General features: G+C 50.2%; 2 protein-coding genes across 2 annotated transcripts in view; both read left to right on the plus strand.

The window, feature by feature from the left end:
• The first annotated feature begins 414 nt into the window (after positions 1–414).
• LOC105519772 (cytochrome P450 4F12) overlaps positions 415–10,530 on the plus strand; it is a 48,324-nt gene continuing 38,208 nt past the window's right edge. Inside the window, exon 1 of the mRNA XM_011953238.1 lies at positions 415–464. The gene's annotated coding sequence lies outside the window, so the exon portion shown is untranslated. The remainder of the gene's footprint in view (positions 465–10,530) is intronic.
• LOC105519871 (cytochrome P450 4F12-like) overlaps positions 861–10,530 on the plus strand; it is a 17,763-nt gene continuing 8,093 nt past the window's right edge. Inside the window, 7 exon segments of the mRNA XM_011953411.1 lie at positions 861–1,058; positions 3,967–4,111; positions 6,018–6,071; positions 6,164–6,291; positions 8,158–8,279; positions 9,254–9,456; positions 9,459–9,523. Of these exon segments, the coding sequence (XP_011808801.1) occupies positions 861–1,058; positions 3,967–4,111; positions 6,018–6,071; positions 6,164–6,291; positions 8,158–8,279; positions 9,254–9,456; positions 9,459–9,523 (915 nt within the window).

Below are 10,530 nucleotides of genomic sequence, written 5' to 3' on the forward strand. Positions count from 1 at the left end.
AGTCTGCACCAGGGGAGGTGCCTGACGTCCTCCCCGCCCGTGTTTGGAGAGGAGCCCAGATGATCTGGGGCAAGGGTTGGCCTGGCCTAGCTCAGCTGGCTACGAACAATCACGGTAAGTATATGCTTTTACCTGAATGCCCTTGTCTTGGAAGGGCAGGGTGGAGGTAAACTCGGGGCTCAGATTTCCCTTTAACCACCCCCTAACTTCCCCTGAACTGCCAAGAAGGTGCAGAGACCTGAGAATTCAGTACTCGTCCTGGGGCACCCTGAGCTGCACTCAGCTGGCTCAACCCCAGGTTTTGGCTGGCTGCCCAGGCACAGAAGACACACCCAGACTGTGGGGATTGGCTGCTCCAGCCCAGCCCAGCCTCCTAGGGCCTTCCCTAGATCAGGGGCCAGGCCAAAGACCTCCCAGCAGAAGAGGAGAGGAGGTTGTGTGGGACAAGCTGCTCCCGACAGAAGGTGCCAGGCTGGGGGTGGCCCGGCTGGAGGGTCCTGGCCTGGGATGGGGAGGGCACTGCCCAAGGCTGCGGTGGCTACAAGCTGCTCACCTGGGACAGTGGTGATTTCCTGGTACCTGAACCCCTAGCAAACTCCCAAGGATTCAGGCTGGGTCCTTCTGGCCTCTAATCAGCTCCTCTCTCTTTCCCTTTCTCTGTGGTTACCAAGTCACTGGAGGCCACTTGGTTGTTGGTTTTGGTTGGGCCTTTCCGGACTTTAGATCTCAGCCCTTGGTTACCCATCCCTGAGCCCTCCCTGTCCTGCCCCCAGCAGTTCCTGACCCTGCCCCTCTCCGCTGTCCCCGGAGCTCTTCCCTGGGCCTCAGGACCTCACCCTCCATCCTGTGTGCCCTGCAGGATGTCACTGCTGAGTCTGCCCTGGTTGGGCCTGGGGCAGGTGGCAGCATCCCCTTGGCTGCTCCTCTTGCTGGCTGGGGGCTCCTGGCTCCTTGCCCGTGTCCTGGCCTGGACCTATGCCTTCTATCACAACAGTCGCCGGCTCCAGTGTTTCCCGCAAGCCCCGAAAAGAAACTGGTTTTGGGGTCATCTGGGCGTGGTGAGTGCAACAGCAAAATGTGTCTGGGGTCTCAGGGTGGATGGACTTCCAGAGGTGCAGGAATGGGGCTCAGGGAGCTGGGTATTGATGGTGGCTGGGGTCTGGGACCCCAGAGAAGCAAGGGAGATGGCTCACTCGTTCCTCTGCTCACTCACTCATTCCTCTCTTCACTCACTCCTCTACCCACTCACTCATTCCTGTGCTCACTCATTCATTCGTCTGCTCATTCACTCATTCGTCTGCTCATTCACTCATCCCTCTCCTCACTCATTTGTCTGCTCACTCACTCATTCCTCTCCTCAATCACTTATTCCTCTCCTTAATCACTTATTCCTCTCCTCACTCACTAATTCCTCTCCTCACTCACTCCTTCCTCTCCTCACTCACTTCTTCCTCTCCTTACTCACTCCTTCCTCTCCTCACTCACTCATTCCTCTCCTCACTCACTCATTCCTCTCCTCACTCACTCATTCCTCTCCTCACTCACTCATTCCTTTCCTCATTCACTCATTCCTCTACTCACTCGCTCATTCCTCTGCTGTTCCATCCCAAGCCTTTCTCACTTCCTTGTCCTGTCACCCCAGCCTGTCTGGATCCTTTTCCTACCTGTCTTTCTTACAATAGTGCACCTCCCAGAGGCTCCTGCTGGGCTGTGGGGGGGCACAGAGCAGGGCTCTCCTGGCATTCCCACCTTCTCCACTGCTGAACTTGAGGCCTCCTGAGTCCACTACACAGGGGCTGCTCCCTGCCTGGCCCATTTGCTTATATCTGCCTATCTCTGGGCTTGCTGCTTTCCCACAGGAATTAGCTCTGACTCCCTTCCCCTAGCCCAGGAGGGACACAGCTGGGCTAGAAGAGAAGTCTGGGCAGTCTCCCACACCCTCCCCTTCCAAGGGTGACATGCTCTTCCCCACTAAGATGTCTCAATGAGCCCTGTAGCCCAACCTGGATATAATTTGGCCACTCTCTTACCATTTCAGAAGCTGTCCTTGACATCCCCAGACCTTGCCCTCTGACTTGGACCTGCCCTCACCTTTGGGGGACGTGGCCTCCGTCTGCTCACTTAATGGCAGGATTGATGGGCGTGTCCACAGGTGAACAGGAAGCACTAGCATAGAGCATGGTGTAAGGGCGGCTCTCCCAGGTGCGGACTGCCATTCTGATGGACATTAGAGTCGCCTCTGCTCCCCCGGGGGTTGCTGAGAACGGAGGGCCCTCAGTATGCAGATCCTTCATCTGTAGGAGGAACCAGTGCCCATTTGGACCAGCCAGGACACAAAAGGATGTGGGAACCAGCCCTAGGGATATGTCCTGAGGCCACACTGCTGCCCCAAACCTCCTCCCATGGGGACCTTCCCATATAGCAATCCCCAGACTGAAATCATTTCCAGGACGAGAAAACACATCCTCTTGAGCAGACAGCTTGTCTTCTCCCTCTGCTTTGGTATTTACCCTCAGATCCTGGGACAGCCCCAGGAGAGAAGCGGAGGTCAGCATAAATCCCCTGCAGCTGTTCAGAATCCAGACACGCTGCTCACTGCAGCGCTGCACCATGTGCAGTGGCTGCAGGGAGACTTGCTGTGGCTCCTTCTAGGGAGGTGCATTATTCAGGGTTCTCCTTAGAAACAGGTAGGGTCTGTTTCTTCTTACCTCTAATCCATGTATGTATGGAGACAGAAAGAGACAGAGAGATGAGAATTTATTATGGGAATTGGATAATGTGATGATGGAGGCCAAGAATTCCCATGATATACCATCTGCAAGTCAGAAAGCAGGGACACTGGTGGTGTAAATTCATCCTGAGTCCAGAAAGGCCTGAGTTGGAGTTCTGAGGACAGGAGAAGACGGATGCCCCAGCTGCAGAAGAGTGAGCAAATTCTTTCTTTCCTCTGCCTTTTTGTCCTGTTCAAGAATTCAATGAATTGGATGGGTGCTGAGGTCTCAGGGTGGATGGGCTTCCTGAGGGACTGGACGTCCAGTAGGGGCTCAGGGAGCTGGGTATTGATGGTGGCTGGGGTCTGGGACCCCAGAGAAGCGAGAGACATGGCTCACTCATTCCTCTCCTCACTCACTCATTCCTCTCTTCACTCACTCATTCTTCTCCTCACCCACTCATTCCTCTCCTCACTCACTCATTCCTCTTCACACTCACTCATTCCTCTTCACACTCACTCATTCCTCTCCTCACTCACTCATTACTCTCCTTACTGATTCCTCTATCCACTCACTTATTCCTCTCCTCACTCGCTCATTCCTCTACCCACCACTCATTCCGCTCCTCATTCACTCATTCCTCTCCTCACTGATTCCTCTATCCACTCACTTATTCCTCTCCTCACTCGCTCATTCCTCTACCCACCACTCATTCCGCTCCTCATTCACTCATTCCTCTCCTCACTTACTCTTCTGCTCACTCACTCATTCCTCTCCTCGCTCCCTCATTCCTCTATCCACTCACTCATTCCTCCCCTCACTCACTCATTCCTCTCCTCACTCACTCATTCCTCTGCTCACTTACTCATTCCTCTACCCACCCACTCATTTCTCTCCTCCCTCCCTCATTCCTCTCCTAGCTCACTCATTCCTCCACTCACTTACTTATTCCTCTCCTAACTCTTATTCCTCTCCTAACTCACTCATTTTTCTCCTCAATCACTCATTCCTCTACCCACTCACTCATTCCTCTCCTCACTGACTCCTCTCCTCATTCACTCATTCCCCTCTTCAGTAACTCATTCCTCTGCAGCTACTATTTCCATCCTCAGTTCAGCTTCAAACACTAATATCCCCTGAAACACTCTCAGAGACCCACACAGCAATAATGTTTGACTGGGTATCCCGTAGCCCAGTCAAGTGGACACCTAGAATTAGCCATCACAGGAGTTGATGGCCCCCTGACTTGTTTCAGATCGCTCCTACAGAGGAGGGCTTGAAGAACTTGACCCAGCTGTCGGCCACCTATTCCCAGGGCTTTACAATATGGATGGGTCCCATCATCCCCTTCATCGTTTTATGCCACCCTGACACCATCCGGTCTATCACCAATGCCTCAGGTACCCATGCAGAGCTTGTGGTGGTGGGTGCCAGGCCAAGCCTCTGCGGGGCCCCCGCAGTACTCAGGCCCCTCCTTGAGTACCCAGGCCCATCACTGAGACTTCCATCTCAAAGTCTTCTCCCTCCATTGCCATCTGCTCCCTGCTTTGGTGTTCTGGGCACCACTGGGGCCCCAAGATGCCTCAATTCGGGGCCCTTTATTGAAGGAACCCACATGCTTGAGGAGAAGGGTCCAGACAGAGACATTTCCAGCTTCATGGGGTCAGGAATGGGCAAGAGAGAGATGGATGTGACAACCTAGAGGAGAACTGGTGTCTGCTGGGGCAGGCTGAAAGGCTTCCTGGAGGAGGAGTTGTTGGAGCTGAGTCTGGACCAATGAGTAGGATTTTTTAAAAGTGTGTGGCAGGATGATGCAGTGAGCATCATCGGTATTTGGAGGCCCAGCCAGTCCTGGCATCAGCCTTGTCCATCCCTCAGCCCAGAGTGGTAGGAGGACTTGTGGCTGGTGGAGAATTTGGGCTGCTATTCATGTGACCTCCACCTATGATGGGTCAGTTCCTTCTACCTCATCCTGTCACTCATCCACCCTAAGTTTACTCTCTCTTCCTACAGGCTTCAGTTCTCCAATAGGAGAACCCACACCAGCTGCTTGATCTTCCCTGCTCTCTGCCCTTCTCATCCTTGGACAGACCAGGCTGAGCAAGGGAAGGGGCAGCATCCCACAGAAACTATGGCTCTGACCCCAAAATCCCTAGTGACTCTGTGCAGGTCACCAGCTCTCTCTGGCTGCTGAGGTCTCTTTCAGTTGTGAGTGCTGGAAACTCAACTTTGTGTGCTCTAAGCAAATAAAGAGAATCAAAAGAGTGTAAAGTCCAGGGAGGGTGGTCTTCAAGCATGGCTGGATCCAGGTGTCAATGAACATCTTCAGGAATCTGTCTCCTTTTCTTAAGTTCACCATTTCTCTGCATCAATTTTTCTTTTAAGGCAGCCCTTTTCTTACGGTGTCAACCATGGGTCCCAGAAGCTCAGTTTTTGTCAGAAAGCTCACCTTTCCCCCAGGGGCCCCATAAATATTCTATGATTTCTATATTACACCTCATTACATCTGGTATTGTTTACCTGGGATCATATGGAGAAGTCATCATGTGTGTGGCTCAGCTGTGGCCAAGGACACTTGGGGCGTGTGCCAGACTTTCTGGTTCTTCTCTGACATGTAATTTGAAATTGTCTTCTCCTCCTTGTCATCTCTTGGCCATGTTTGTGGCTTGCCCAAGATCTGGGACCCAGGGTCCCTTTGAGAACTGTCAGAGTTGTTCCTGAGCCAGGTCTCAGAATCCATTGCAATCATACTTGAAGAAAAGTCTTGGTTACACCTGTGACATGTCCAGGACATTTAAGAACTCATATTTAAGTCCTATCTGGAGCCTGTCTTTGGGGTACACAAAGGTCATGTCGGACTATCTCAGGTCCATGTCAGATGATGTGTCATTTAGGGCTCCTCATGTGTGCTGTGGCTATGCCAAGGCATGTTAACATATGTTGGGGACATGTCCCAAATCCCAGGTCCATATCAGGAGATGATAAAGAGTGCTGGGGCAGACAGGGTGCCCGAGGCCTCGGGCCTCTGCTACGCTTGGGTGTTGCAGAACATGCTGGGCCATGTAGGAGCCATGTCAAGGTGTTCTGGGGTGTGCTGTGCCCCGTTAGGTTCTGTCATTGCCCTACTGTGCTGTTGCAGCCTGGTCTGGTCCTTCTTCCTGTATCCTCCATTCTTCCTTTGCCCTTGGCCTCCTGCCTGCTCTTCTGAGCATGGAGTGGGGAAATTCTTGGTAGGGAGCCTCCCTCTACACCTGAAGTTCCTCTCTTGCCCTCTGCATGGCCCCTGACGGTCGTCATTCATGCCAGCTGCCGCTGCACCCAAGGATGACCTCTTCACCGGGTTCCTGAAGCCCTGGTTGGGTGAGTACCTGCAGGCGAAAGGGGTTGGGGATAACTTTGTGGGGGGTGAGGATGATGCTGCTCTTACCCACTGCCCTTGGTTGCCCTACTAGGAGAAGGGATAATTCTGAGTAATGGTGACAAGTGGAGCCGCCACCGTCGGATGCTGACGCCTGCCTTCCATTTCAACATCCTGAAGCCCTATATAAAGATCTTCAACAAAAGTGTGAACATCATGCTCGTGAGTCCCTTGAACTCTGGTTCCCAGCTGGAGTCTTCAGGTGGAGGGACCAGGGACAGATCTGGTCTGGGATTTTGGCTCTGCTGGGTGGCACTGAGCCATTTTTCTTCCTGTCTGAGACTTGGTTTCTGCATCTTTAAAACGGGGATAATAATCCCTAATTAAAAGGTGGCAAGATGATCGAATGAAGTCATTTGCTTGGCACACAGTAGGTTCTCAGAAGGTGTTAGTTCCTGTTTTTCTCGCAGAAATCCTGTAAACTCAAGAGAGCAAAGATGAAGATTGCATAGTAGTCATTGCTGATTACAAACCACTTCAAAACTCATTGGCTTAGAGCAATAAGGGTTTATGATTGCTAACAAGTCTGTGAGACAGTTGGCTGGTTCTTCTGGATGTGGAAGGAATCACTCTTGGCACATGAGCAGCTGGGGATCAGGTAGGAGCTTTGCTGATCCTGGCTCAGTTCATTCACATGTTTGGGGCTTCACTGGCTTCAGGCTGATCTGGGATGGCCTCAGCTGTGACACCTGGACTTTCCCCCATGTGATTCTCTGCCTCCAGAAGGCATCTTGTTGTTCACATGGCAGAGAGGCTGCAATGTTTCTGGACATTGTCTCTGCAATGCTTCAAAGTTCAGCCAGATTTGGGTCTATGAGAGTTATTACATCATCATTTCACCACACTGTATTGGACAAAGAAAGTCAAAAGTCCAGTACAGACTCAAAGGGATGTAAAATGAAATTAATCTCTTAATGGGAGTTGCCGAAAAATTACTGTACAAAGGGTGTGAATACAGGGAGAAGCGAAGAATTGGGGACAAGAATTCCTGAAAGGGCCAAGAATTTTTTTTTTTAATATACAAGCTGGTAAGTTAGCTTGTTACTGTTTCATGGATTCTAACAGAAGACACGAGACTCCTGGGTCAGAGACAAAGGGTAGTTGATTACTCATGGCACAATAAGCAACGTGTACTTCCTGTTGGTTTGTATCCTTTTTCTGAGCCAGCCTATATTCCATGGGGATGACATTGGTGGGCCTCTATATTAGCTTGCTCATGCAGTACATTGCATGACAGACAATGGGCATTAGGCTTACGGAATCTGCTTTAATAGTGGCAGATACAAGCCTGATATTGGTCCAGGGGGAGTCATTGCCTTCTCTCTCCAGGTTGTTGTCTGCAAACACAGCTCTGAGATATGGCTCAGGTGAGAGCATCATGGTCTTGCATTGGTGGCATACCCAGCAAGGATGCTCTGGGCTGATAAAGAAGTGCCTCTTCCAACACAGGGATATTTTTGAAATGAACTTATTACAATGAAGATGAATAAAGTGAACATTTACTGGTCACTCACCATATGCCTGAGACAATGTCATGTCCCAATGCCAGGATATATGTTGTCTAATTTAATAACCCTGTGAGGTTGTGGTTATTTTTGACCTATTGCAGATGATGAACTGAGGGCCAGAGAAATTAGGGAGCTGAACACAGTTCAACCAGTTAGTAAGTGAGCTAGGAGTAGTGGAACAGAGATTGTATCCTGGTTTATCTGTCCCCAAAGCAGATCACCTTGACCATTATTGAATATTTGACAGGTGGGACCTAGAGGAGGGCAACAGGTTGTACCAAGGGTGCACAAAGCATAGGAGACAGAGCTGAGACTTGAATGCCGGTCTCTTGGCTCCAAGTCATGGGTCTTCATCTCCTAATACTAACGCCTTCTGCTTCCATCCAAGTCTGGTTCTCGCTGGCAATTGGTTCTTGGGGCAGAGGACCCAGGGGGCTGATTGAGGGGGAGTCCCTCCTGATGCTTGGGGCTGGGGAGGGGCACAAAGGAGGCAGGGCCCAGCTCTAGCTCTCTTGGCCAGGACAGGTGGCAGCAGCTGGCCTCAGAAGGCAGCAGTCGTCTGAACATGTCTGAGCACATCAGCCTGATGACCTTGGACAGTCTGCAGAGATGCATCTTCAGCTTTGACAGCCACTGTCAGGAGTGAGTTCCTTCCCAGGGCCTGGGATGTGAATCCACGGACCAAAGGGAGTTAAGCTGGGGAGGGAGGAATGAGCAAAGTAACCCGAAGTACCTTTCAGGAGGATTTGTATCATAGTTGGGCTTTGAAGGTCGAAAGTGTTGTCTTTCCAGGTAGGTAGAAATATTTGGGTAAAAGCAAAGTTAGGATGAGCCAAGCATGTGCAAGATACAGTAGAAATGAGGTTGTGGAAGTAGAGGCTAGATATTAGGGACACTGAAAATTAGGAAAAGTGGTATGAAGTTTATCAAGAGATTTTCAGAGAGCTTTTGTAGTTTCAGCTGATGATGGATGTTGTAAGAGCTGAGCTGTGTGGGAAACTGATGGCTCGCCACCACACCCAGCTAATTTCTGTATTTTTAGTAGAGAGGGGATTCGCCATTATGGCCAGGCTGGTCTCGAACTCCTGACCTCAGTTGATCCGCCCGCTTTGGCCTCCCAAAGTGCTGGGATTACAGGCGTAAGTCACTGTGCCTGGCTGCTCCTTCTGTCTTACAGTGTGAAAGTTGAAACAGAGAGAGAGAGAGAGAGAGAGAGAGAGAGAGAGAGAAAGAAAGAGAAATAGAGTTGGTTATGGTGGGGGTTGGAGCAGGGATCAACTGGAAGAGGATGAAGTCTGAGTTGTGTGGACATTTTTGGTAAGGTAAATGATCAGTACTGGACACTGGGTGGGAGACAGAGGAGAGAAACATGGTGTCCAACCTATACTCTAAGTGCCTTGGTGCATGGAGACTGCTCTCTCAGAGATAGGAAGCAGGGAGAGAAGACAGTCTGGAGAGTCAATCTCATGACTGATACCCACCATGCATCTCTAGGACCATCTGTTTCTAGATACTCAGTTTCCTGATGGGAGGTAGCTCCTGGCTGCTGGTGGGAGGTGTTCCTAGGGCTTTGCATATGTTACAGTGTTGCCTCCCTTTCTGCCCTCGGCCTGCAGGAGGCCCGGTGAATATATTGCCACCATCTTGGAGCTCAGTGCCCTTATAGAAAAAAGAAGCCAGGATATCTTCCAGCACATGGACTTTCTGTATTACCTCACCCAAGACGGGCGGCGCTTCCGCAGGGCCTGCCGCCTGGTGCATGACTTCACAGACGCCGTCATCCAGGAGCGGCGCCGCACCCTTCCCACTCAGGGTATTGACGATTCCTCAAGGACAAAGCCAAGTCCAAGACTTTGGATTTCATTGATGTGCTTCTGCTGAGCAAGGTGGGTTTCTCTACAATCTGAATTTAAGTCAGAGAATAGAGCTTGATATCAAATATCAGGTGAAGTAAGTTGGACTTGATCTAAAGAGCCCTGGGAGCCATGGAAGATGCTTGAGAAAGAGAAGATCACAGGTAGATTTTAGAGATGACTCTGTTGAATGCAGCCATCAGGGCATTGCTAATTTTGAAACTGTGAAGAGCCTGAGATTTTACTGAACTTACAAGTCAGTTTGTTAGTCTTTTGCATTTTTATGTATATCTATATGTCTATGTCTTTGTCTAAATCTATGATAAAAGATGCACTAACCCCCTGGATCACAGCAGCCCATTAGCTATTTACAGCAATAACAGCAGGCAGAGTAGGATTGTAGTGCTGGCTCCTCCCTCCTAGAGCATCACAATGTTTTTACCTGTAAAATTTGCACCATAGGAGAGGGGCCCCCACATGATGAGTCTTATATCTTATATAGGACAGCTAGCTCATATGCTTCTTCTTTCTTACAGGGTGAAAGTTAGAGAGAGAGAGACAGAGAGAGAGAACACTGTGTTCTGGAGTATAAACTACTCCTCTCCAGTGAGATGGCAATTTCTATAGTTTATGACCCAAATATCTTCTGGACAGATAAGATTCTCTTCAGTTTACCGCTCTAGAATGTGAGCAAATATTTTTGGAGCAATATATAATTTCTAACCTCCAAGGCAAATTGCCACTCAAACATTCTGTACCCCAGGTTGCCAGTATCTTTTTCTCTGAAAGTCTGCATGATGCAGAAATTTGAAAATATTCCAGAGCCATTGATTCCTCCCACCAGTGACCAAAGAGGAGGCAAGAGAGCTGGGGGAAGCCCTTGGAATGGGGGCTCTGGTGATGGTGACCAAGAAAGATCTAGAAAGGCAGAGTGGGTTTGAGTTTCTGGAAGAAGATTGGATCTTCAGACATTGTCTCAGGTTAGACTCGGGAGTCTCAGAGATAGTATAATGTGTGTGTGTGTGTGTGTGTGTGTGTGT

The sequence above is a fragment of the Colobus angolensis genome, unplaced genomic scaffold (assembly GCF_000951035.1).
Source record: "Colobus angolensis palliatus isolate OR3802 unplaced genomic scaffold, Cang.pa_1.0 Scaffold36, whole genome shotgun sequence".
Lineage (NCBI taxonomy): Eukaryota > Metazoa > Chordata > Mammalia > Primates > Cercopithecidae > Colobus > Colobus angolensis.